General features: G+C 44.3%; 1 protein-coding gene across 3 annotated transcripts; it reads left to right on the top strand.

Moving 5' to 3' along the window:
- The first annotated feature begins 58 nt into the window (after positions 1-58).
- PTAFR (platelet activating factor receptor) lies at positions 59-27746 on the top strand. Of its 3 annotated transcripts, none has more exons than XM_048501797.1 (3): positions 59-666; positions 17012-17185; positions 23369-27746. In XM_048501797.1, the coding sequence occupies exon 3, from the start codon at positions 23388-23390 to the stop codon at positions 24474-24476; it is 1089 nt and encodes a 362-aa protein (XP_048357754.1). In that variant the 5' UTR covers positions 59-666; positions 17012-17185; positions 23369-23387; the 3' UTR covers positions 24477-27746. The 3 variants fall into 3 exon arrangements, with proteins under 3 accessions (XP_048357754.1, XP_048357753.1, XP_048357755.1); XM_048501796.1 differs by having other exon boundaries at positions 59-4262; XM_048501798.1 differs by lacking the exon at positions 59-666 and adding an exon at positions 16276-16398.
- Positions 27747-27981: the final 235 nt, after the last annotated feature.

Genomic DNA, 27981 nt, shown 5'->3' with positions numbered 1-27981 from the left:
GAGCTCCCAAAGGCACCTGGTGGGCCACTGCGAGTAGCAGAATGCTGGACTAGATGGACTCTGGTCTGATCCAGCAGGCTAGTTCTTATGTTCTTATGTTCTTAAGTACATCCCAACCACAAGTGAACTGTCAATCATCCATTTTAAGGCAATAGAGCTCTTCCAGTTGCTGGGAGAAAGAGGCAGCCAGCTGCAGGGAGAAAGAAGCTTTGGCCTGCTGGGAGCTTTCCAGCCAGCGTGGTGTAGCAGTTAAAGTCTCAGACTAGGATCTGGGAAACCCAGGTTTGAATCCCTGTTCATGGAAGCTTGCTGGGTGACCTTGGGCCAGTCACACACAGTCAGCCTAGCCCACCTCGCAGGAGTTTTGTTAGGAGAAAACGGGAGAGGAGAATGATACGAGTTGCTTTGAGTCTCCAAGTAAATACATTTGGTTGGCCTCTGTATGAAACGAGATGCTGGACTAGGTGGATCATTAGTCTGATCCAGAAAGGCTCCTCTTGTGTTTGTGCAGCTCCAAATTGTGGGGTAGCAGAACTAATAATATTTAGGACCCGTGTTATCAGATTCCTTGCGTTTTTCCCCAGTCAGCTGTGAGAATCTGTACGGCAATGAGGAGTGAAAAGAATCTCCATCCATTCTAATGTGGGTAGAGACGGCTGCTCTCAGGTACGAGCTCTCCTCTGGCGTACGGCTCGACTCTCTGGCTCCTATCTGCAAAGCTATAACAGCTGCCAGAGCTCTTCCTCCTCTGGTTTTTTGCCAAAACTGTTCAGTTGTGCAATCACATAAAGCTGTCTTTGGAAATCCCATCCCGACCGAGCGAATGAAATGACTCACCGTGCGTGGAGCGTGGTTACAACACTGCAGATTTGTACCAAGGCAAACCCACTCTCATCTGCCCAGCTTCCACAATCCGTATATAGCATGTGCTTGGAGAAGCGTCCGAGGAAACTAAACATCGTTAAGTGCAAATGGTCTTGAATGGCCCACCCATTAGGAGGCCCAAATATGGGCTGGAAGTAAACTGCTACGATCTTGGGGCCTTAGAAGGGCTTGCTGCTATGCAGCGTTGGTGGCCACCTCTTGCACCCTCTCTCTCTCTGAAGGTGGCTGTTGCCTCCTTCCTTCCCCTACTGAATAGACAATCGGAGGTGCACCAAGCTGCTGAGCCCTATTCAGTCCTAGAACCAACAGCTGCCACCCAGAGGAGAAGGCAGATGAGCAAAGAGAGGTGGGTTCTGCTCGTAACTGTTGACATTCACTTGTTTTCCTGCGTGGATGAGCAACCAGCAATGGTTGACTTAAGGCAGAGGTCCCCAACATGGTGCCAGTGGGTGCCATTGTGCCCATCAAGTGTTTTTAGGAAGTGGGAGGTGCCAGGCAGGCTTTTTCCCAGCAAGGCCTCTGATTGAAATTTGAATGGCTGCGCAGAGTTTTTAAAATGTTTTACAGCAGCTGCAACCACAGCACACTGAAGTTAAGTGTGGTCACCATTTTGTGGCTGGCCCAGCCTGCTGAGGCAGCCATTTTGTAGCAGCCATTTTGTTGGTGTGCCCATCGTGCTGTGTCAGGATTCCAAACGTGCCTGTGGGCTCCTCTGATTTGGGGACCTCTGATTTAAGGGAATACGGGAAGCTGCCTGAGATCATCTGGTGCGTGACTGCTGCTTGGTCTACAACAGGAAGTGGAAGGGCTGCTAGGTGATGTTGGACCTCAGCATGCTGGCCAAGTGGATTCAGGCTGCCACCTCTTCTTCTGGTTTGTGATGGCAGCTAGGAACAAGGAGGACTGTTGGCCAGTGTTGGATCCAGGTACACTGGAAGACTACCTGGTTGCATCTATAGCTCGGGCCATGATAGCAGTAGGTGAGAGGTGGTTGCTTGACAACAAACACATTTTATTTTTATTTACAGCAAATACTGTACATTTACAGGACCTATTTTGTCTAGATCAAAAGTGAAGCTCGGAAAGATAAAGGATCCTTCCTATGTGTCCCTTTTTTAAATGAAGTTAGTCTCTTTGAAATAGATGTACCTCTTTCTAAAATACTCAGAAACTAGACCGTAGCAATTTGGAAAATCAACGTAATTTTACTGGGTTCCATGCAAAATGAGATGTTTTCCTCTAAGTTCTTGGATCAGTTTGGTAGCGAAAGATGTGTCTTGCATAGGCATTGGTGGCTAGAAATAGGTACAAAGCAATAGATGGATGCGGGTTATTGGCTACTGAATGCATCTCACCACCTCAGGAGGTGAATTATAGGATCTAGGGCTGACAGATCCAGGTTGCAAAACTCCTGGAGATTTGGAGGTAGAGCTTGGGGAAGATGGGGAACATTGCGGAGTACAGTGCCATAGAGGCAGACCACCAAAGCACCCATTTTCTCCCGAGGAACTGATTTCTGTGGTCTGGAGGCAAGCTGTAATTCCAGGGGATCCCCTGGTCCCACCTGGGGGCTGTAATTCTTATTAGACTGGCAGCTGGCCAGCCACCAATATGAGCAAGAGTCTACTGAACTTTGCAACCGGTCGACAAGCTAGAGCTTTGGGATGGGGCTTGTTAACAGTTTGCTTTTGGGGAACTGATACTGCTTGACAGGCAAGTGGTGTCCTCTGTTTTCCTACAGGGTTCTAGTATAGCTGAACAGCTACCCCTCAAAACCGCAGTTCTCAAGGATACTTTGTAAACAGCTCTAGAGGGAGAATGACTAGCACAAAACATACCACACTTTCCCAGTTCTACATCCTCTGTTTCAAATGCCTTGATATGGCAGTAAGAGCCAGATAGAAGTTTTAAACCAGGTCTGAAAAAATGGAGAGGCCATTCACTAGTTGTGCTAAAGTAATTAACGCTTACATTAAGTGGTGGTATCCAAAAGGGCTAATGAAAATGTTCAGCTCAGCACTAGCTTTTGTATCTCAGAGCTCACTGCTTCTGAAGTATCGGAAGACGTTGGCTCTAGTCCACAGAGGGTAATCTGGGATTTTAAAAATGAGGATGGATTTATATCCTACTATTCACGCCTGAAAGGAGTCTCCAAGCAGCATACAAACTCCTTCTCTTCCTCTCTTCCCACAACAGACACCTTGTGAGGTAGGTATGACTGAGAGAACTCTGACTAACCCAAGGTCACTCAGAAGACTTAATGTGGAAGGCTGGGGAATCAAACCCAGAACTCCAGATTACAGTTTTCTTGTTTGAAACCACTACACCATGCTGACTCTCAAGAACCAAATCTTGAAGATGCATAAGACTCATTTGTGTTTTGCTGCAACAGACCAAGCAATCCTAAGCAAATCTATGCACAGTCCTACTCCAGTCTATTTAGTTACGTGCAAGACAGTGTTCTCAGGTTGTACTGTAACACAACTTCACCTCTTATGAGGGAGATTAGGGAGACTGACTGGCCCCAAATTCCTCAGGGAGCTCTGTGAATGAGTGGGAATTTGAACCCAGAAAGCTGACAGGAAGAGAGTAGGTTCCTTTGAAATGTGATGCTGGAGAAGATCATTATGGATGCTGTGGACTGCCAAAAAACCGAATAACTGGGTACTAGATCAAATCAAGCCTGAATTGACCCTTGAAGCTACAATGACTGAAGCTATTGTTCATTGGACAAGACAATAATGCCAGGCAAGGTTGAAGGCAGCAGGAGAAGAGGAGGACCCAGCATGAGATGGACTGACTCCATCAAGGAAAGCTTGGCCCTCAGTTTGCAAGACCTGTGCAAGGCTGATAACGATAGGACATCCTGGACGACTTTGATTCATAGAGTTACCATGAGCCTGAAGCAACTTTATGGCAATTAGCGCACGCACACACACACCCTAGTTGTAATCCAACACTCTGAACCGCAATTGGCAAGCCTTGCAGTACAGAGTCTCTCTCGACAGATATGACGTGTGTGGGGATATTTTTAAGTAAAGAAAACGGGGTTCTCTCATCCAAAGGAAACACCCAGAAGCGCCGCCCCTGGAACTTCTCGCTGTGTGAGGAAGCGAGGAGCGCGGAATATTTTTGGCCTCTTGCCCAGAATGTGAAGCATCTGCCACAAAAGGCACAGAAGTTTCAGATGGCTGAGGAGCCTTCAAGGCAGTGAGTCACTTACCTGAGAATCTCACTCCCTCTTTCTCCACAGCTACTTCCTGTTCTTGCTCTTGGGAAATGAATGCCACATTTCCCAGAAAGATGCCTGGGGTTTCCCAGTGCTTATTTTGTAGCCGGTTCTGTGGTGCTTCCAGAGTCTTCATCTCTCTACGAAGGTAAGGGAGCTCCTCCATCTTGTGCTCTCTCTCTCCCTGAGGATCCTTTCTTTGTGATACTGGCATACAGAGACCCTCTGGGGAAAATTTTTTTCTCTTTAAATTGTATGTGAGGCAGGTAGGGGGGTGATGTCTCCTCAGCAGATGGATCCTGTGGAACAGACAACCAGTGGGCCAAGTTACTCTCTTGTCTCTTTTCTCCACTTCACCTGTGGAATGGGGAAAGGGATGAGACCTTTTGCTCAGTTTGGTGCAGCAATGTTTCGCTTTCAATGAGTGCTGGGAATTTGTGGTATGTCCTTTTGTGCTTGTGGGAGAGCCAGCGTGGTGCAGTGGTTAAGAGCAGGTGCACTCTAATCTGGAGAACTGGGTTTGATTCCCCGCTCTGCCACTTGAGCTGTGGAGGCTTGTCTGGTGAACGAGATTAGTTGGTGCACTCCAACACGTGCCAGCTGGGTGACCTTGGGCTAGTCACAGTTCTTTGGAGCTCTCTCAGCCCCCACCACCTCACAGGGTGTTTGTTGTGAGGGGGGAAAGGAAAGGAATTTGTAAGCTCCTTTGAGTCTCTTTACAGGAGAGAAAGGGGGATATAAATCCAACTCTTCTTGTTGTTGTTGTTAAGCCTTTGGGATGTCAGCTACCAGGTGAGATCTGGAGACCCCCCAGAATTACAGCTGATCATTAGATTAAAGAGATCCATTCTGCGGGGGAAATAGATGCTTTGGAGGGTGGACTCTGAGGTCCCTGACCTCCCCAGACTCCTTCCCCAAATCTCCAGGAGTTTCTCAGCTTTGGTCTGGCAACCCTACACCCCCATTCCCTGCCGATCGCCAGGGGGGACCTGGCAACCCTATTAAGACCACATACTTTTTTCAAGCTCTATGCCAGTTGCTGGTATGACTTGTAAAACAATGAATGGCGTGGAGAGAATTAATGGATGGGTAACTCTTTCTCTTCCTCCTCGTTACAAAAGTGAGGTTTACTCTCTCATTATAGGATTACTATAATCTTAAAGTAATCTATAATCCTGGCTATGGGTAGCTGCTAATCTTGGTTTAATGCAGTCAAAATCTTGCACTTCATCATAACTATGCAGGCAGAGGAGCAGGCAAGGGGAGAGCTGTTGGCTCTCTATCGTACTGAAGATGGTATAGTAGTTAAAAGATTGTCAGATTAGGAGCGGGGAGACTTGTGTTCAAATATCCACTCAGCCCTGAAGCTTGCTGAGTTAGCAATAATCAGTGGTTCTCCTCCAGAGCCTAATTATATGTTACCAAGTCCTTGGTCCACCCTATGTTTACTCCAGTCTGTGCGTGGCCAGGTATGAAGTTCAGAGCCCCCAGTACATATTGTCACACCCAAAACCTGCCACTGAGCACCTCTCTTCCTCCCATGCTGCCTGAGCAGGCGTGACAGCTACATGGTGGTTTCCCCAAATAGCAACTCCTTGCGGCAATTTCAGGTTGGGAAGTCAGCATGGGGAGGAGGGCGGGCTTCAGCCCCCTCTTCCTAAACATCCCAGTCCCAGTGTTGACTGGGTATCTGGGAACTGAGTGCAAAACTTGCAGCTCCTGTCTGATTTGAAAGTCACATGAGGGACTCGTTTGTCCTCACAGTGAGGTAAGTTTAGGGTTGGCAGTTTCTGACCAGCATGGCCAGTCCACCCCCCTCCCCTGTCTGGTTGATAGATAAGGGCTTTTAAAAAATGTAGTGGTGGGAACAGGAGAAAGGCTGGTTTTTAACTTTGTAGCACTTTTTAAGGTAAAGGAATTTGCTGTACTGCATCTTTAAGACATTCACAGCATGGGGCTTGCAACCAATTTTCATCCCAGGCTTTTACGTAGCACAGAAGTGTCTTCTCTAAACACTGCAGCTGTCTTTGGCCATCTTCTCCGTCTTCCTTTCTCTTCTGTTAATCCCCTTAGCCAGAAAGTCACTATGCAGGTCACCTTGGATGAATTAATGTTTTGTGTTGACTGTGACCTCTCTTTGCCCTGCCCTCTGACCTCTCACCTCTGGACTGGGCATAGCGCATTGGCCCCACTGACCTCCATCTCTTACCCCACTGGCACTGCTCCAAATAGGTGGTCTCGAGCCTGGGCTTCACCCCCTTGCCAAATGTGTTGGTACCCCTAACTAGGTTAGGACGATTGACCAACCCAAGGTTACCCAGGGAGTTTCTTGGCAGAGTGTGGATGTGAACACAGGTTTCCCATGTCCTAGACTGACACTTTAACTGCTGTACCGTACTCAGCACCAAAGCCAGAAATGTGGCAAGCCTAATTAAGATTATTGTACAGTGCAATCCCAAACATATTCATTCAGGTGACTGAGCACCGTGGGAACAGCAGTTTTCAGAATCCAGGCTTTCTCACTGCCCACAACCTCTCACTGTTTTTTTTTAAATAAAGTTTTTTAAGAACATAAGAAAGAGCCTGCTGGATCAGACCAGAGTCCATCTAGTCCAGCACTCTGCTACTCGCAGTGGCCCACCAGGTGCCTTTGGGAGCTCACATGCAGGATGTGAAAGCAATGGCCTGCTGCTGCTGCTGCTGCTCCTGAGCACCTGGTCTGCTAAGGCATTTGCAATCTCAGATCAAGGAGATTTTATTTGATTTTCCAAAATATGTTGAACAGAACAGAAACGACTAGAAACAAGGAAACCGAATCAAGAAAATAGCTAAGAATAAAGCATGGAGATATCTATCCACAATTATACTAAATGCACATTACAGAGTGGATCCCAATATGACATTTTCAAGTTACTAGAGAGACCGTTATAAAATCTTGGAATCTTTGTCATTTATCCATCAATTCCAAATCATTTTTACTAGTCCGGTTATTATATTTTAGTCATATTCAGTTTTCGATCCTCGAGTTATTTTGTTTTCACATGGTCAAATCAGATTCATATGGAAAGTAAGATTTAGCTCATTTGTGTTTTGAACATAGATTTACAAAGTTGGTTAATTTAGCCATAACAGCGTATTCTCTGATTTTATCTTCCCTACATTCTGCTGTAAGACCTTTATCAGATTTCCAACTAGTTGCAATTGTTACTCTTGTTGCAGTTGGTAAATGCCAGCATAGTTCATTCAGTTTCTTAAGAAGCTTTTCCGGTAATATGCGCAACAACATTGTTTTTGCTGTTAAGAGGAAATCTAAATTTAATTATCTGTTGCATTGTCATGTGTATTTTTATCCAAAATGTCTTGATTTTTTTACAAGTCTACCACATGTGAAAAAAAGTTCCATCCTCTATAACATCTCCAGCAGAGACCATAATTTTGTTGTCGTCGTCTTAATTACTTTGATCTCTCACTGTAAAAACTGCACAATCTTCCTGCCAGCACAAATAGAACCTGGGTTTGCAATGCAAATGGCAGCAGGACCATGGAAGGTTGTCTCTGGGCACATACCACAGGGAAGTTGTCCCAGACATCAGGAGGCCCTTCACAGCTGTGGGCTTCCTGCCCTACCTCATAAGCCAGTCTTTCCCAATGTGCAAGCTGGGACCCAAAAGTGGATTGTGAAGCCTCTGAAAGTGAGTCACAGGGCTACTCACTGTAATAGCCACCCTTACCCTTTCTTTTGCTCTTTTGTACAGTTTGGAAACCAAGATCTGACTTGGACAATCGCAATCACAATCACCTTTATTTGCATAAAGTGTAAGAACTGTGTTAAGTTTAAAAGAGATCATATATGCCATCTATGGGTTCTACATTCCATCGTGTTAGTTCATTTATAAAAGATATAAAATGGATTAATAAGCTTTAACCGTTCAGCTATAAAATATATTTATAAAACAACTACAATACAACTATGTTTAAAATCCGAAATCAGCTTGTATCTGACTCTTCCCTATTCGCTGCTGTTTAGCAAAAGCTATAACCATTCCCCATGGTCTATAGATGGTATTTACTAATAAGCTACAGGATAATTGAATTTCTATCATATTAGAATAGATAACCATAAGCATCTTACATACACATTTTATAATAAACACAATTCATAATAAACCAGGAGTGCCAATGATGAAAAATCTAACACCTTTGAATATAGGTCATATTAGCATAATAACTGGTTTCATTCAAATTTGCATTCAGTATCTTTTGGCAGAAATAGATTATATCGTCATTGAATTTCGGTACAAAAAGTTTCATCAATAATGTTACATCTCTGTTAGAGACATAACCTTCAACAAATAGTTGGCTATTCTCCCAAGAATTTCAGGATCGTTCCTATTTAGTGATTTTACCAATGATATTTTGAACGGTATTTTAACCATTGTCGAGGGTAGTAGGGCTTCCATTTGTAAATCGTATTTTGGGCAATAATATAAAATGTGCTCCAATGATTCCACAATGGTGGGACAGAATGGACATACTCTTTGTAATAGGGGCCGCTTCTCAATCCGGCCTTGCAAGAGAGCAGGTGAAAAAACGTTACATCTGGCTCGGGTCAATATCCGTCATTGTTTGGAATTTGTAATAAATAGCTGGCCATCTTACCGGCTTCAGGCTTTATACCAAAATATAGTGGGGAGCATGTAGTAGTTGCATGATTAATTAGGTGTTGACACCCCTGATCACATAATCTAAGTTTGATTAGGCTATATATTTGGTGAGGGTCCTTCATTGCCAGCTCCTCTAAAGAAGAACAGGATAAGTTCACCATTGATTATATTCCACCATTCAAAGCTTTGGACTTCAGTTAAAGCCTTATGCAGTAAACTGGATCTGACTTGGAACCAGTATCTTTTAGGTCATACATTAGTTAGTATTTTTTCTTCACCACACGTTGATCAAGTAATGAATATTTTTTCTTCACTGCATGTTGTTCAAGTAATGTTTTTGTACCAAATATTGATCAAGTAATGGTATTTGTTCACATATTGATCAAATAATATTTTTGTTCACCACATGTTGATCAAATATGGTATTTGTGTTCACCACATGTTGATCAAATAATGGCATTTTTCTTCACATGTGGATCAAATAATGGTATTTTTTCTTCACTATATGTTGGACAAGTAATAGTAACCTGATGGTTACTAGAGTGAGTGTCTTAGCATTTGAGAAGAGGATTAAGAGGGAGCAATGGAGAAGGCAAAGATGATGAAAGGCTGAAATATTCAAATGCTGCAAATGTCAGAATGTCACTTGCTGGGGGTTCATAGTGGGGGAAGCAGCGCTTAGTGTGCGATGTTTGGTTCCTCAAAAACATCTGGTTGGCCACTGTTGAAAATGGAACGGTGAACTAGACAGGTGCCAAGGTGATAGTTTGCCTAGAGTGCCCAAAATCCCTGGACCAGCCTTGGATGGATCACCATACCAAGTAAATGGGAACTTGTGCATCATCATATCAAAAAAGTTGGGAACTGTTGTGCATAAGCCACCCAAGAAGTGCAGGTCAATCTGTTTGCTGGGTTACCACATCCTGGATTTATGGTGAACCTATTCACCCCAAACAACCTACTGGGCTCCTCTGATGTGGTAAACCTACAAAGGCTTTCAAATTAGGCTTGCCTGCGCCTTATGTCTACTAGATTCAGCTGTGTTGTGTCCTTGTTCAACAACCTGATCATCTCCTTGATAGATTTTTCCTCGCTTCCATGCCCTCTTCAAGGCCACTTAGACATGACCTCACCTTAGACATGATGACTCAATTGAAATTAAGGGGAGCAATGTCACATTCAGTTCTTGAACCACCTACACTAATGTAAACAGGAGGCGTTCCTGATGAATGACTAATCTTTTTATTCTTGGAACAAGTGAAAAGGTTATCAGCTAGCTCCAGTGTGGCATAAGATTCACATTATTTCCTTGACACTAGATCTGGCAAAATGGTTTTGTCTCCAGAAAACTTACCTCCCTTGAATTTCCTTGCCAAAATGGGTGGCAAGATATTATCAAGAAAAATTAATGCTCAGGATGTGCACTTTGACATTTGTGGGGAGGGTCTGAATTAAGCTGTCGGATGCTGGAGATATGGAGGTAACCAAGGTACATTGCTATGTGTGACATGGAATTGACCACTTATTGGTGGGTTTTGGAGAGAGATTTCTGCATGCATGAACTTACTTCTGGACACAACTACAATTCTCAATGGCACAAAGATACATTCCAAAGTATATGTACCCTCAAACTTGACTGCTAAAAGCTGAGCTTGTGAGCTCTCTTGTCTGCAAAAAGACTAATGGAAGAGTGATAACCCACCACCAATACCTCGACGATCAGATGATTCAGTAGTTTTAGTGAACTATGAAATGATTTTTCATCAAAGACTCCTAGGAAGAGATTTATACCAGCATATCCTGTCATCATACTCAGAAACATTTATTTAACCATTCAAATACACCAACAAGAAAAAATGACAAATATCATTTAGGAAGAGAGAGGAGATTCTGTTTCCATACAATCTCTCATATCTTCACACAGCCTCTCTCACAACCCTTGTAGATTGTCTTCCTTTGGACCGGTTTTATTCTTTTTCGATAATCAGGCCACTTTATTTACATTTTGTTACAAATCATGTGCTTTAAGCATTTTAAGTGTGATAGAGCAAAATAAAAAACAAACTGAGGATCCTTAACAGGAACACATGTGTCCAGCATGTACCATTTTTATTCCAATCTTCTTCCAAGAAGCTCTGACACTACCCATTGTTTTCCATTTCATGTTTTATCCTCATAATAGCACTGTGAGAAGGAAGGTCAGGTTGAGATGTATGATGGGCCCCAGGTTATCTGCAACCTTCATAGGAGAGCAGGGATGGAATCTGGCTCTCCCAGACCCTCCAGGGGTGGCCAACCTATGGCACTCCAGATGTTCATGGACCACAAATCCCATCAGCCCCTACCAGCATTGGCCATGCTGGCAGGGGGCTGATGGGAATTGTAGTCCATGAACATCTGGAGTGCCATAGGTTGGCCACGCCTGCACCTAGTCTGATTTTCTAACCACTAGACAACCCTGGCTGTGAACACAGCCTCAACCATGATAAGATCTGAAGGCATATTGTTTTTAAAGGGTTGCAAACAGTAAAGGAGGCTGGAGCTGTGCAGAGATGAAAGTATGATAGGAAAGTGAGAGACATGTAACAGCAATGCCACATCATACCAGACACAAGGTCTGTGGGATCCTGATTTGAATTCCTATTTTGCCACAGAGGCAGGCTGGCTGGCTGACCTGGGGCATTGGGCCAGACTCTCTCTCTCAGCTAACCTACCTCACAGGGATGTTGCTGTGAGGACAAAATGGAGGAAGAGAGAACAATGTGATATAGTAATTTGGACCCTTGCTGGGAAAGAAAGCAGGGTATAAAGACATCCATACAAAACGAGAAAACAGGCTTTGGGACCAGAGAGGAATGCAGTGTATTCCAGCCCCATTCTCTGGTCTTTGGGAGCCAACCCCAAAGCTCTGATGCAAAGGCACAGACCACACCCAACACATTCTTTCACACCCCCCCAATGATGACTAACCCCATCCCCCCTTTTTTAAAAGCACTATTTCCTTCCTGCCATCTCCATACAGCTTGCAAGACACCCCCCTTAGTACTGGTTCAAACTTTCTGTCCACCTGCTTATGCCCTCCTGTTCCATTAACTTCTCAGCTGAACATAACATTGTACGACTCTTTCACACACTTAACCAGCAGCATGATGCAATGAAAGGTACTAAGCTGTCAGGGTGAGCCGGGTGACCCAGATCAGACAGACATTGCTGTAACAGCATCTCCCAATGACTCAGGATCAGATTTGGCATACGTGTGTGTGTGTCACAGACCTCACGAATGTGTATTATGATGGACTGAGATAAGCTGAGAACTATTTAGTAACACTTAGCCATCTTCCATAAGTCATGACAGCAGTGTGAAGACCAGGATTTATAATTTCACCACACCCAAATAATGGAAAAGGACAGCAAAAGTGAAATAGCATTGTGTAAACTTGGGCAATTACACTATTGTATGTGTGCCATCAAGTCACAGTTGACTTATGGTCACCCCAGTAGAGTTTTCAAGGCAAGAGAGATTCAGATGTGGTTTGCCATTGTCCCCACATCATGACCCTGGTGTTCCTTGGGGGTCTCCCATCCAAGTTCTAACCAGAGCCAACACTGCTTAGCTTCTGGAATCTGATGATGATTCAGCAAATGTTGCTGTCAACCAGGGTCTATATTTAGAGGTTTTTAAATAAACTAATCCTTGGGAGATGAGAAACTTCAGTTGTTCCTGCCACATACATAGGATTCTATGCAGGTTTATGTATTCATTGCATTTTATTACCGTGACCTTGAAGGAAATCACGATAGGCTACCAGGTTCATTTCAACCTTACAACATTCCCGTGAGGAAGGTTATGTTAACTGACCTCAGGTCATCCAGGTCACAGCTGTTTTGAGTCCAGTGCACTAACTCAAGAATGTCAAACATGCAGAACCAGCCCCTTAAGAGGGCTTATCAGGCCCATAAGCCAGCTGAGGCAATCTCCTGCCCTCTGCTGCCAATCTGGCCTGGCAAAGCCCACTGTGGGCTCTCCAGTCCAGGAACTCATGCCACCCTGCTCTCAATCTGGCCTCGTGAGCCCACTGTGGGCACCCTTCCCGACTCCCAATCTGGTCTGGTGAGTCCAAGCACTGAACCCCCCCCCCCCACCTGTTCTGGCAAGCCACCCCTGTGACAATCTGGGCGGGTGAGCCCACAGTGCATCCATCCCCTAGTGCTGATCTGGGCTGGTGAGGCTGCTGTGGGCTCACCAGCTGAGATAGCCCCCCACCAATGCTGACCACCTCCCCTAGTGCCATCAACATCAACAGCTGAGGCAGTCACACACACACACACCCTCTGAGCTTGGCCTGACCAAGTCAAATTTATATCATCTCCGGCTCCACAACAAATTAGTTCAACACCTCGGCTCTAACCACTATGCTATGCTGACTGTCATAGCTAACGGGTTCCCTTTAAGAAACACATGCTGCTCCTAAGAGTCTGGTCTTTTTCAGCAGAGAAAAAAGATGCCTCTGAAATTGCTTCCAAAAAAGGCATGTTTTGACATGTGCGGTACAGACCACTGGCTCTCTATCTGACTAGAAATATGGATATCCTCACATCCCAATTTGCTAAGAAGATTGTTTCAGTTATTCATTCTGAAACTCTCTGGCTTTTATGGACTACACGGCTACACTTGCAGCAGGTCTCCTTGCCTCAGCCCTAGGCCCATTAAGCTTGGGCTGCGAGTGATTGGTCTCATGAAGCTGCATCATGCTGAATCAGACCCTTGGTTGTTGGTTGTCTTCTCAGACTGGCAGTGGCCCTCCAGCATCTCAGGCAGAGGTCTTTCACATCACTGACTGCCAGATTCTTTAACGGGAGAGATCAGGGATTGAACCCAATACCTTATGCATGCCAAGAAGATGATGCTCTGCCATGGAGACACAGCAGGCTTCTATACCTATACATCCCCACCATCTACAATTCTGACAATGTTCTCTGGCAATACAGGATCCAGCCCAGCTGATTCCCTTCTGGCTCCCATCCCTCTCTGATATCTTCACAGGAATCCTCAAGAATGTCACAATTATCACATATGATAAAAAATAATTTGGCATTTGTATGGGGCTTTAAAGTGTTCGCACCTCAGGATCCCGACAAAATCTCTGTGTGGAGAAGAGATGCCCTCTACCCTAAATTATCATATTAACATCCCCCAAAGTGGGAACGCGCTCTGTCTATGAACTGAAACACATCTGTAAGTTCCCAGCTGGCAAAAAGGAGAGATGCGAAGGAGGGGATGAGTAACACAGAACATAGTAACACAGAACATAGTTTTCACGGCCAGAATCGCTGGGGTATTGTGGGATTTCCGGGCTGTATGGCCATGTTCCAGTAGCATTTTCTCCTGACATTTCGCCTGCATCTGTGGCTGGCATCTTCAGAGAATCTTCAGAAGATTCCAGCCACAGATGCAGTGAAACATCAGAGGAAAATGCTACTGGAACATGGCCATACAGCCCGGAAAACCCACAGCACCACAGAACATAGTTTTTGCCAACTCTAGGGTGGGGAATACCTAGAGACTTTGAGTGTGGAGCCTTGAGGAATGTGGGTTTTGTGGAGGTACTTCAGTGGGGTATAATGCAATAGGTCCACCATCCAAAGTGGCCATTTCCAATCTAGGTGAACTGAACTCTGTTGCCTGGAGATCAGTTACAATAGGGGAGATCTTCAGCCACCAACTGGAGGTTGGCAACATGCATACAGATGCAAATGGCGCTGGCCAGAGTGAGACAAAACATTTGCCATCTAATACCTTGCTAGATTGCCACACCTAGAGAAGAACCAAGAGGAAAGAGTGCATTTTCTCCCTTTAGAGGCCAAAAGATCAGAAGTGACCCCAGAGGAGTATGGATTCTCCTCAAAAGGGTATACTTTCTTAGAATGCGACAAGGACTTCCTTGTGTTCATATTTTTTGAATGGGCACAAACCATGAAGGACTAAACCATTACTGAGGGACTCCATCTTGACCAGGGACAATAGGGAACAGTCCCAAACTCTGTAAACCAAGGTAATAAAGGGATTTTAAATTCTCCAGCTTCAAGGGATCTATTTATTTATTAGTCTTATAGACCGCCAGAAGCATACCGGGGGAAATGGTGCCCGGGGCAACATCTGTGCCAGGTACCCCCCTCCCCCACACGTGATTAAATGGTGTGCGCCCAGGGGCATGGGGTATCCCATGTCCCCATTAGCGGTATGCCACTGCTTGAAGCCTATCCCAATTCAGCACAGTTTAGTTAGAGAACAGAGTCATATTTTAGAGAACTGTGTTTTCACTGTTTCTTTTTATCCTTTCTTGGACTAATAGTTTTGCAGACCACATATATACTCTTTTTATTTGTTTCTTAAACTTCCTTATATTTGGAATGCTTAAGTTCTGATCTCTGTCGACACACCATGCCTATTTGATCCCACTTTCTAAACAGCAGTAAAAGGGAGGGGCAGCGATTGAGCTTGCCTCCCCTAAAGTACTCACATATGATAGACTGTCCCTGTGCTAGAAAGCGTGGCGATTAGGCAGAGCTCTTAAACTCTTAATCACAAAGATACAGAATGCTAAGATGTACCCATCTGTCTAGCAGGGGAGATACACTTTCAGATTCATTGGTGGCAGTACCGTAACTACTACTCAGAGAGTAGCTGGTAAACCCATGAGTGAGGGAAAGGGCTGTGGGGCTGGTCAGAGATCTGGATGGGTATAAGGCTTTTCCAAGGTCCTAGGACCCAAGGGAATGGGATTTGTGAGACTTTGTGAGAGTCCGCCATCCTGTACAGATCATCAGAGAAAATTATTTCTTTACTAGATCAGACTAAAGTGCTACATCTCATCCAACTGCAACAGTCGGTACCCAGATACTCTAGAAAGCTCACAAAAGAGATATACTTGCATTATTAGTTATGAAAATATTTCTATTCAGCCCTTCCAAATTAGTTTAGTGTCCAAAAGAATAATAGGATGACAGTTAAACAATCACCTTTCCACAAAACAGGGTAGTACCCCACAGTGCCTCAAAGCAGAAATCATATATTTAATCCCAAAGTTGGTTGTACCATACAGTTCAAAGAATCCACTGAAATAGACCAACCTTGGATAGTGAAGAGGTTTCTTTGCAGGAAACCCCATTTGGTATCAACTTATCTAACATGCAGTTGGAAGTGGAGGAAAATGAGAAGAAAAGCTGGCCATTTAAACACGTGGTCTTCTTTGCTTTGAACATACATTCCTTTCAGGTTTAAATTCTTGCTCATGCTCACATTTTCCCCCTTTGACACTTGCCCCGGCTGTCAGATCAGAGAATTCCCACAGGCTCTGAAATCCTTTCAGTGCAACTTTTTATCTCCCTTTGCAAGGAAAGAGAAGATTACCATGTCTTTAGCTTTCCTTGGGAGTTTTTCGTTCCTCCCCACCTTTCCTGTCCACACCACAGTAGTTCCTTCCACTCTTTGGGCCACCATTTCAGGATGATCAGAAGAAATTTTCTTTTTATTATTTTTACAGCCAAGGTCTATTGCTGGAGTGAAGTGACACTAGATCAAAGACAGGATGTTGCATGGGATACAACAAGGAGTCCTGTGTATGTTTGGGGCGGGGGTGTTAAATGGCAGATTGGCCTGGATAGAAATACTTCAGGAAGTCTTTAAAAGATTTGGGAAAGCCCCACTTTGAAGCAAAGGTTGCTTCTCAGCCATGCAGTAAGTGGTGCCTTGTGCCTAAATTGCTAGGAGCAAATCAGGAAGATGTCCATTCCCAGTTTTTGCCCTGCATCTGGCATCTTCCTGTTTCTGTTCCAGCTGCTGAGATTTCTGCAACAAAAGCACAATGCAGATTGACCTTTCCGCAGTACCATTTCAAGGGGTTAGGTGGGTGGAGAAACTGGTGGAGTCAGTGAAAGGCTCTGGGTGCTCTCTAACTGACCTTCCTGTGTCAGACAGCTGACTGGGACTGAGGTAGCGCCAGAGCTCAGATGGCTTTTTGTGGTTTGTAATCTGTTTACTGGATGTCACTAAGTGTTCATTAGGTTAATGAAAAAAATGAGCTCTGCTTTAATGGCAGGCTGAATGTCTGTAGGGCATTTTAGGAATAAGTGCACCAATGAGTATCTCATAGCTTACTAGTGGGTTCTCCCTCCCTTTGTGGTAAATTTGCCATTCTCACTTCCTCATGACATCACTGCTTCCTCATTTCAGGTACATCTTGCTGCATCCTTCTCACTTCTGGTTCCCTGGTCAAAGAGATTGCTGCCAGAGACTCGCAGAGATATTATCCACAACCTAAACTGCAACTTGTTTTTGATGTCCTTCTTCCACTGTGGTTTGGCCAAAGTTTGGACTCAACGGAGAACTTCCAGCCTCTGGAGTCTGGTAAGTGGATGTTTTCTTATGGATGCAATTTGCAGAGTGTTTGCTCTGGACATCCAGACGGTTAAGGCTTTGCTGCTGTACTGGTGTTCAATGCTCTATTCTGCAGAAACTTCCTAATATTCTTGGTCTACATGTACATCTGAAGCTGAAGTTAGATCATTGGTCCATCTGGCGTAGAAATGTCTCCTCTGACTGATGGTATCTTTCCAGGATCTTGGGAGGTGAAAGATCTTTCCCAACACTTGATATTGGAGATCCTTAAACTGGAAATGCCAGAGTGGGAACCTGGGACTTTCTGTATGCAAAATGCATGGTCTATCACTGATTCTCCTCAGCCCTGTCTATAGACTTAATGTAGCCTTGCTGGGTCCTCTGTTTCCTTCTCAATGCATATCATGAAACCGATGCCACCTATTGTCTCTTCCAACTAGATACATGAAAAGGGGGATCCTTTGTTGAGGAGTGACCATCTCATCTTACCAAGACTCCAAGATAGCTGATTGCCAATAACTAGCCATAACAGAACTAGCACATAATGTGTCATTGAGTTGCAACAGACTCATGACAACTCCAACCTTCGATTGTGCAAGGCAAGAGATGAGCAGAGGTTATTTGCTTCCTTGCTGATCACCCATTCCAGTACTAACATGGCTGATTCTGCTTAGCTCTCAAACCCTGACAACCTCAAGCCAAACAGGGCTATTTGGGTTGCTATCACAGGACCAAAGGGTGACACGTATCCAGGAATGGGTATTAACAGGCTCTTTGCAATTGTAGATTTGACCTCTGATATTAAAAATATGTCCAACCAGGTATTTTAATTTGGTCATTTAGACACTCTGATCCCATGGGTAGGATCCTATGAATCTGTTCCACTACAAAAGTGTCTTCCTCTGGCTCAGGAAATCCCTCTGCAAGTGACAAAAGAGCCAGAGCAAAACTCCTCGTGCTAGAAGGCTCTGCTAGAAGAGATCTCATTCTATAAGCCTACATTTTAAAACCTGATGGCTCTGGTGGGAATAGATGGTGAGCTAAATAGAGAAAGAAGAGGAAGGCAGTAAATGGGATTTTGTGGGAAATGGGTTTGTGACCTGCCTCTGGATCTGCCACAGGAGGTAAGGCGTGTCCTTAATCCACCCCCACTGTCCACCCCATCCCCCCCTCTTGTGGTGAAACGGAGGGAGCACTTCCACATACCCTCCAAGAGCAAACCAAGCGCTCTCGCAATATCCTTCTGTGCTTCTTGCAACATTCTTGTTCTCAGTTCAAAGACAACTGTGGGAGCTCGCCTCCACACTACATGCATTTCTCCTCTGCTATAACTTTCCCTACCCTGTCTTCTGAAGCAAGGATGTTAGCAAACAGACCATAAGTTTACTCTCCTTAATGAAAGGAATTTTTGGAACTGAAAACTGACATGAGGGAAAAGAGTCAAGCAGATAGTTGCACAAATTGCTAGAAAGAAAGAAAGAAAGAAAGAAAGAAAGAAAGAAAGAAAGAAAGAAAGAAAGAAAGAAAGAAAGAAAGAAAGAAAGAAAGAAAGAAAGAAAGAAAGAAAGAAAGAAAGAAAGAAAAATTTGGAGTAATTAAAAAGTTGAGGTTTCTGTACAACAGGACAATCAATTGGTCCCCAGTCTGGGAACAAATGTATGTCCTCCAGAGGACAAAAGTCGCCAAAGTCAAAATGAATTCACTGAAAAGAATACATAAACGGTCCCACCCTAATAAATGGACCAAGCTGAAAATAGCTGATAAAGCTGGAAAAAACAAAGCACCTAGTCATTTTAAAGAGAAATTCTCATGGTTTTGTGTTACCGATTTCCTTCTTTCACACAAGAAATATACAAGGCTGCCAACAGACTCCGTCATGCCTTTGTTCTCCGTAGCACGTCAGATAAATGCATGAGCTTGCCTGTATTCTATATTCTAGTCAAAAAAAGAAACAAACAAAGAAAAAGAAAAAAACTGCTTCCAGAATGTAATTTGGGATCAGGGACAGAAACTTCTACAAATGTAAATTCTTAGAAGCTAGAGGCAAAGAAAAACTTATCAGAGAATTGAAGCAACTCAGAAGAGGAACAGATGATCATAAGATCCTCTCACAACTTGGATAGATTTTGGTGCTGTTTCGAAAACTTATTTACTTATTTGTTGCCCACCTTTCTTGTTGGGATTCAAAGGCAATGTTATTTGACCAACAGTTGGACATGGGGAATATGTGTGTACAGCATTTGGGCAGGTTACTAGTGGTGGTCCATACTTATCAGACTTTAATCTGGGAAGAGCTTCTGTGCTTCTCAAGTGTCTGGAGAGAAAATAGTGTTTTCTTTGACTTTGCAGACATCCAAAAGGAGTTAGTGTGATGCTTTCTAAAAGTCTCCACAGCTACCACGACAGGGTCAAGATCCTCTCCCCAGCTCCGAATTTAGGAGACGGGGTGAGGGCTCATCTCCACAACTGTATCAGATCTGAAAGGTATGCAACATCCAAAGCTCAACATGATGTAAGACAAGACTTTGCCTTTCTGGGAGGCAAGCACAAATTTCAGATTGATGGAATCCCTGATCATTGCTTTTTGCAAGTCTCTGTCAGCTTTCTTAAACGTACTGTCCCTTTCCAGACAGAGATGCAATTTGGCAAAGCCAATCTAAGGTGTTAACACAATTCCAAATCCCAAAGCTTTTTATGCCCCCTCAGAGGTAATCACAGTACAATTGGAGGGCTTACTATATAGCAGCCTTGCTGAATCTGAGCAAACATGTCTGCTTTGAGCCAGCATGATGCAGTGGTTAAGAGTGGTTGACTCTAGAGACCAGGGTTTCATTCCTCACTGCTCCACATGAGTGGTAGACTCTAATCTGGTGAACTGGATTTGGTTCCCTGCTCCCATACATGACACCTGCAGGATGACCTTGAGTCAATCACAGTTCTCTCTGAGCTCTTTCAGCCCCTCCTACCTTACAAGGTCTCTGTTGTGGGGAGAGGAAGAGAAGGAGTTTGCAAGCAGCTTTTAGACTCCTCACAGTTGAGAAAAGTGGGGTATAAATCCAAACTCTTCTTTTTCTTCTACCTCGGTGGAAGACATTCTAGAAACCCTGTGAAAACCACCTGAAGCTCTGCAATGGAAAAAGATAGAATATGAATGCAATATATTATATAACTGCTGAGCCAGGTATATCTGATCTCAGATCAGCGGTCCTTGAACAATGAAGAACTGCAGGCAAAGGCTGAATATCAAACCCAAGTTCAAATGTTATTATATGGAGTCAAAGGTTATTACAAAAATTAATAATAGAAATACTATAAAACGGGATTTCAGTCAAACATTGTTCAAAGTTATTTTTCAGTAAGAATTTAAATTTCAAGGGGTGTGTTTCTCTAACCCATAGAATCTTGTCAGAATAAAGAATATTACATTTTTTAAAATTTAATGAGCTGAATATCAAATTAGCATTGCATTCCTAAGAGTTACACCCTTCAACAGACTTGTGTATAAATCTGTTTAGAATTGCTCCATGAAAGATCTTCAAAAAAAATTTCCTCTCCCTCATGTGTTCACTTGCGTAATATTGGAAAGCCACTGGACTCTCAACCTTAGTTCCTCATCTGCAAAACTGGAATAATAGTGTTTGTTTTTCAACAACTGAGAAAATAAAACACTGTTGATTATTGGCTAATGTGAGCTTTCTGGGTTGTGTAGGCGCAGTCTGGTCGTTTTTGCTCCTAACGTTTCACCAGCCATAGAGGCAGGCAAAATGTTAGGAGCAAAAACTACCAAACCACGGCCACACAACCCAGAAAACCCACAATGGCAGTAGATTCTGGTTGTGAAAGCCTTCGATATGACACTGTTGATTTTTCTAGGCAGTCTCCTCTAACCTACCTCTCTAGCAGCACCTCGACTCCACACATCTGGACCTCTCTAGAAGAGATAATAAAGTTGGAGTGACTTTGGGGACTCAGACTGTGGTGAACAGAGCCTAGCACTATGGCAATCAAGGCTTCATTTCCCAGATTTCCACTGCAAAGCTCTGAAGGATGGAGAGTTAAGGATTAACAAGGTTATCACAGATTTGAGTCCAACACAACTTAGAGACCACAAGATTTCGGGGGGCATAAGCTCCCTTCACAGGTCAGAATTTAGAAGTGAGATCTCTGAGATTTTATATCCCAGTATCATCATAAGAACCTTTTCCTGAGAGTAAGGGGCATTGAACAGACTTGAGTGGGATCCTGCAGAGACCTGTTTCAGATTGCACTACAAGTATTGTAGCCTCTTCCAGTCAAAACAAATGAGTGTATTTAATAAACTAATAGAATGTGTGTGGGATGTGTATGTGTGTGTATGGGTTAACTGGAGCCAAGTGGGAGTGGGAAGAGGGGGGGTTTAACACTTTTTTCTCTCCATCACAAGTTCTCTGACCAAAACCAGCCCTCCTACATTAGCCCTCAAAATTAAAAAGACAGACAAATCTATTTTTCCCCCTTTGGGGGCTAACAGTGTGGGAGGGGAAGCAGTCACTTGGTGAATCTGTACTTGGAAGAGAAACTTAAATCCCTTTTTCTCACCTCCCTCCTTCTGCTTCCGATCTTCATTTGGCCCTGACAGGTTTCTGTTAGCATATTTAAGAATGCTGAGGATCAGTCACAGATTTCCCAGCCTCTTGTCTACTTTGCCTTATGGTATGGTGTAGCAGCTGTTTCGGAACATGGTGACTTTACAAAAATGTAGGACACAGCCAGCTCCATGGTGAGGTGACGTGATGGCCTCAGATGATGGGTTTTGGAGATGGCAGCATCTGTCTCTACCTCTGCCTTAACCCCCCTCCACTATTTCCAGTCCAGGATGAACTAATACTGTTTCCTTCTTCTTCCAGGGATGTAGGTAAGGGGTGGGGGGTTCACGGGTTCAAACTCCTCCCATTACATGCCCGGCTTGCTTGAAACTATGCATGGAATGGAATAGCAGGAAAGTCAGCTCAGTCACTGAACCCACCCCATTAAAAATCTATACCTACGTCACTGCTCCTTTCCCCTGGTGTTTTTAAGCAAGAGTTTGGGAAGCTTGCATCACTTGACGTACTCTGAAGATGCCCGGGGAATGAGGAAGGGGAGCCTTAGCCACTCCAGGGAGAGGCAGTGGGAATCTTAGGCGGGAGGTGGGGTGGAGGCAGGAGGCTCACAGCTTCTGAAGGGGGATCTCAACTGGTAGCTCTTATTGAGCCACTGCTGATGCTCCTTTTGGATCACTTTTCACTGAAGGACCCCTCCCCATAAGATCACATTTGATAGTTATGCTACCACACCCTTGATGGATTACCCAATGAATGGTGCAGCTTATGTGAACCAAACCCTCTTCTGTGCTAGAGACTGACATTTTCAACAGAACTTTCACTTCCCCCCGAGGAGGCACTTGATGCAAATGCGCCAATAAAACTAAAACGGTCAAGACCCTTCCATCCCATTTCAGAAAAAAAGTGTATTTATTTATTTCATTTGATTTAAAGGCTCAGGGCATCGTACAACATTAATATAAAATACCGGAAATCCAATAAAATCTGTACATTCTCAGCAGTACAGGTGTCATAAAATTCAATTAAGGGGAGGGTAAATAAATAAACTGTCCCAACCTCACTCATTCACAGTTTGAAGGGGTGGGGAAGAGACAGTGGAAGGAAAGGGAAAAGGAGAACAAGGAGGGGTGGGAGGGAGGCCAAACAGGTGAAATACTATTGCTGACTTCAGCCATAAGCCTCTTGCAGGCTCTGCAGAACTGTACTAAATCCCCCACGGCCCTGGTCTCATTTGACAAAGAATTCCACGAAGGTGGTACCAGGTCCAAAAAAGCCGCTGTCCTGGTCAAGGACAGCCAAACATCTTTCGAGCCAGGGATCACCAGCAAAAGGGGAAAAAACATCTCTTCACTGTCTTCCTCCCTTTTGGAAGCCTGCCAAAACTCATCTCCAGCTGTTTGCTGGGTTTCTTTATTTCAGCAAGGCCTTTCATAAACGTATCAAGTGATTTTTACAGTGATCCATGTTGGTTGCTTTTAAATTTTTTTTAGACAAAGTGTGTTTATATTCAAGGCCATTTGTCATTGTAAGGAGATAAGAGTTTTTTATGGTGAAAGACTACCTGTGCTTGGTGATTCATTCTGTACGACTTATTTCATTCTTATTTCAGGATACATTAAAAGAACACCATGACTACAGTTGTGATGTCCAACGATAGTGAAGAAAAAAACACTTCAGTCCTTAGCGTCCATAATCAAGAATGCCATGTGGACTCTGAGTTCAGATATACATTGTTTACAGCCTACTACAGTATCATCTTCATTCTGGGCTTTGTTTCAAACACCTATGTCTTGTGGATTTTCAGTCGAGTCTACGCTACCAAGAAATTAAACGAAATTAAAATATTCATGATCAACTTGACTACAGCCGATCTGCTCTTCCTGGTCACGTTGCCAATGTGGATTGTATACTACCATCACAAGGGGGACTGGATCATGCCCAACTTTTTGTGTAACGTGGGTGGCTACTTGTTTTTTGTCAACACTTATTGCTCGGTTGCCTTCTTGGGGGTCATAACGTACAATCGGTTCCAAGCAGTAACGAAGCCCATCACGGCTGCTCAATCCACCACACGAAGACGGGGCATCTATGTGACTCTAGCCATCTGGGTCCTGATAGCTGTCCCGGCCATTTACTTCCTTGTGGACGACGGGACTACTGATGAGGTGGTGAAGGGACGTTCCTTCAGACGGTGTTTTGAACGCTACGACACTACCGGTGACATAAGTCCTGTCCTTGGCTTCCATGTGGTCATCTGTGTTTGCTTTTTCATCACCTTCCTGGTGGTCTTGGTGTGCAATGCATTCATTATTCGGACGCTGTTGTCCCAACCAGTGCAGGCCCGGAAGAGCGCTCGCGTCAGGCAAAGGGCACTGTGGATGGTGTGTACTGTTTTGGCTGTGTTCATCATTTGCTTTGTGCCCCACCATGTCCTGGACCTGCCTTGGACCCTTATGGTTCTTAAGGCATGGAAGATCAGCTGCCGAACGCAACAGATGGTGAATGACCTTCACCAGGTGACCTTGCTCCTCCTGGGTGCAAACTGTGTTCTGGATCCAGTAATCTACTGTTTCCTCACCAAGAAGTTTAGGAAGCACCTTTCTGAGAATTTGAAAAACATCAAAGACAGTCGCAAATGTTCCAGGCAAACAACAGAGACAGGAGTGGATGGCATGGTCCCTCTGGAAAGCTGCAAACAGAACTCCATTAAGCCATAAATATCACTGCTACCCGCAGAGCAGCAGGTCTTCTGGTATGCTTATTCAGTCCCAAGCATTAGGCTGGTAGGCAGTTACTCCTACGAGATATATTCAAGTTATTAGCTCTTCCCTAGAAGTAGCTACAAGAACTGTGGTACATTTAGAACCATTTATGAGATGTGCAGTGTCTCAAGATCAATGCAGGATCCATAGAGAACCTCCACCAAGTTGTCTATTGCTGTTGTGAAAGGAAAATGAGGAACAAGTCTGGCATTTTTAAAAGATGAGCATTACGTTTGTGCTTTGGATCAGTATGCAGTGATGGTACATGATTGATAGTTAATTACCCCATTACATCTGGAAGATATTGAATTAATATCACTTTGGCCATGAGGTTTAAGTTTTCATCACCCACTCAGGAATCTAAGAGCAGGGGACACTGTGGCAAAAAGGAAGCACTGCATTCCTCACTGGCCACAGACTCCTGTTTTTTGAGAATGCATCATTTGCAGAGGGCTTACTTGTAAGGTCCATAAGAATCTTCCTGGCCCAAAGTCATCCAGTGAGATTTGAAGCCTCATCTCTCAGATCCTACTTAAAGACTCACCACTTGCTGTATACTGTGTAGAGAGGTGACTACCACTGCCAGCCCGGACTCAGTGCCCAACCTGCACTTGCCACACCACCATGAACCTGCTACTCAGGAGAGGCTCCAGATGCTGCCACTCCAATGCCAATGCAGGAAATGGCAGTGGGAGATCCCATTGCCTGGGCCACAGCAGATGACACCAGCCAACCCACTTGCAGCGGGGGTGGGGGTGCCAAGGAGCATCCAAGGGGACAGGCAGGCCTCCCAGCTGAGGTGCAGCCCAACGCTGCGGCCTGCCAGCCACCGCCCCAATTACTTACTCTTAAGGGGGCAGGCAGTACTCTTAAGGGGGCAGGCCAGTGGACCAACCTGCAGGGTGGCAGTGCTTGATGGACAACCTGAGGACCAATAGGGGCTTTGGCAACTGGCCCTACCCAGGAGTGAGAAGACAAGCGCAGGGGATAAAAGGGCAGGAGGTGGAGGAGCTGGGGGAGAGAGAGAGAACAGAGGAAAAGAAGGAGAGGAGGGAGAAAAAGCTTTAGGGAGCAAGTAGGACAGTTTAGGCTGAGTAGAGAAGGAAAGGGGAGACCAGGGACTGGAGGCTCCAGACCCAACCCCATCTCGTCACTGGCCTGCAGGTGTAGCCTTGGGCCTACCAGGCATGAGCCTAGGATCTGAAAGTACGGCCAAAAGACAACCACAGCCACAGTACGGGCACAAGACCACCCATGAAGGGAAGGAGGGATGGTTGGGCAGGGGGCACTCCACATATTGGTTGGCCAATGAGAAGGGCATGGGGTTCACCAATGCAGGAGAACAGACTTAGTTAATCAGCCAGACCTGGGTTCAGCAGTCCTACCAATAGGGGCTTTCCCATCTACATTGTTATTCTCATATATGTTATGTGTGCTTAAGACCACTTTTATCTAATTGTTATGTACATAGACTGCTTTGACAAGAAATGTTGCTGCTAGGAAACACAGGCTCTCAGGAACTGGAGGGCAAAGTGGGGAGGGGGCCTTCAGTAAGAGGTGTCAGAATAAGTAATGCTTCCCGATACTGGTGAAATACAATCACCATCGCTCAATTCTAATAAAAAAATGCAGCTCTTCCAGATGTTTTCACATCATTTTCTGGATACCCAGCTCTATCACTGTCTTGAACCAGGGCTGCAGTTAATTGCCCGTCACCGCTGGGAGTTTTGGAGGCCATGCAAGGGACAGGAATGACATTGACACATCACATATTGTAATTTCTGTGCCAAACATTTCTCCTACTGGCCTGGGTGCAAAGGAAGGTGGAAGACCTAAACTTATAGGAGATTGCTTGGCTGAACTGGGCAAGTGGTAAGTCTCGCCCTAGCTGCATCCACGAGTATGTGTACTTCAAAGTAACTCCTATCGTGGAAAAATTATACTGAACTGAGTAGCACTTACCTCTGAAGGTATGCACTTTGTATTGGGTTGCAAGGGAAGCACAGATATTGTTTTAATTTCTGCTGGAAATGTTAGAAAACCTCTCCAATAACTAGCTATCCATGCTTTGCTTTTTTATATCCTAAGCTTAGAATATGTATTTAAGGTGAAGATTGCAGACCCCCATAGTTCTGTAATACAAAAAGAAAAAAAACACATCACATGTTGTTGTTTTTTAAGGACCAAACAGTTATAAAGTAGTGAGCAAGCTTACAAGATCTTCAGAACTCTTCATTGATGTTCTAAGCACCACCCACGGGGGAGAAAGATGTCTTGGTTCATGATAGAAAAGGCTCAATGCTTTGGGCCTGCAAACTTAAAATGAAGTTATAGACTCTGATTAAAACAGATTTCATGAGCTACAATATGCACCTGGGATACAGAAGCCAAAAAGGCTGAAATGTTGGGAAATGTCCCATTAAAAACAACACTTCTTTTCAAGAAAAAATATGGTGAAGACCTGGCTGCAAGGCTGATCTAAGCTACTGGCCAGGGTGGGGAATGCATTAAGATAGAACTGCTTGCGCTGTCTGAAAACTGCTTGCGTTGTCTAGAACTGCTTGCCTCCTGTTACAATATTTATAAAGTACTAACAGTCTGCAGAGCAAAACTCAGCCTTGATTTCCAGTTTGACAGGCACCATTAGAGTTGGGACTCACCTCTGCACTGAGAATTACTTGTATTAGGGCACCTCTAAGTGTTCTAGGGCAAACATGATCTCTATGGTTTCAACAGCACGCAGTAAAAGGATGGATGACACGCAGTGGTGGGATTCAAATAATTTAACAACAGGTTGTTTAAAAGCACCATTTTCACAACCGGTTCTGCCAAAGTGGTGCGAACCTGCTGAATCCCACCACTGATTACATGCATGTCTCCATACAATTGTGTAGCCACAGCTCCCAGTCACATATACAGAACGATGCTCTGCCATGGCGCATCTTATTTGACAGAAAAAAAATTAGCCCTGTGAAGAACAGCTTTTAAGGTGGATTTTGTTCTTGTTTCCAGCCAGTGTGGATTCAATTTAAATCAAATCAATTTAAAATCACTATTTAAATCATTATTCCGTCGGACTTGATTTAAATCATGGTTTACTACACTCTTAACGGCTTGTTGCACAAAGATTCTCAGAATTGTGGAGTATGCTGCTCAAAAGGTTTCACTTTCATTTTTACTGCTTGCTCCCCTCTCCTCCCACTTAGCTCCTTGTATAGTTCTATTCCACTGCAAACAATCTTCTCTATTCAATAAACTTCTTGAATCTTAGCACAAGAGGTAAAGGATTGATTCTGTGTACATAGAATTGCAAAGGAACAAATGGATTAAGGTCTTTTCCCCAACTCTGTACGTCTTGAGTTTTTATGCTTTTGGGGAGGATCCTGCCAATTCTAGAAGAACAATTGAGCGAGCCACTGTCATACAATATCTTTAATTGAAGGAACAACTAAAGCACCAC

The sequence above is a fragment of the Sphaerodactylus townsendi genome, linkage group LG06 (assembly GCF_021028975.2).
Source record: "Sphaerodactylus townsendi isolate TG3544 linkage group LG06, MPM_Stown_v2.3, whole genome shotgun sequence".
NCBI lineage: Eukaryota > Metazoa > Chordata > Lepidosauria > Squamata > Sphaerodactylidae > Sphaerodactylus > Sphaerodactylus townsendi.
This window is presented reverse-complemented; position numbering and strand designations above follow the sequence as displayed.

Excerpts from the sequence above, each read along its gene's own strand:
- PTAFR (XM_048501797.1), top strand. The coding sequence starts at position 23,388 with ATGACTACAGTTGTGATGTCCAACGATAGTGAAGAAAAAAACACTTCA.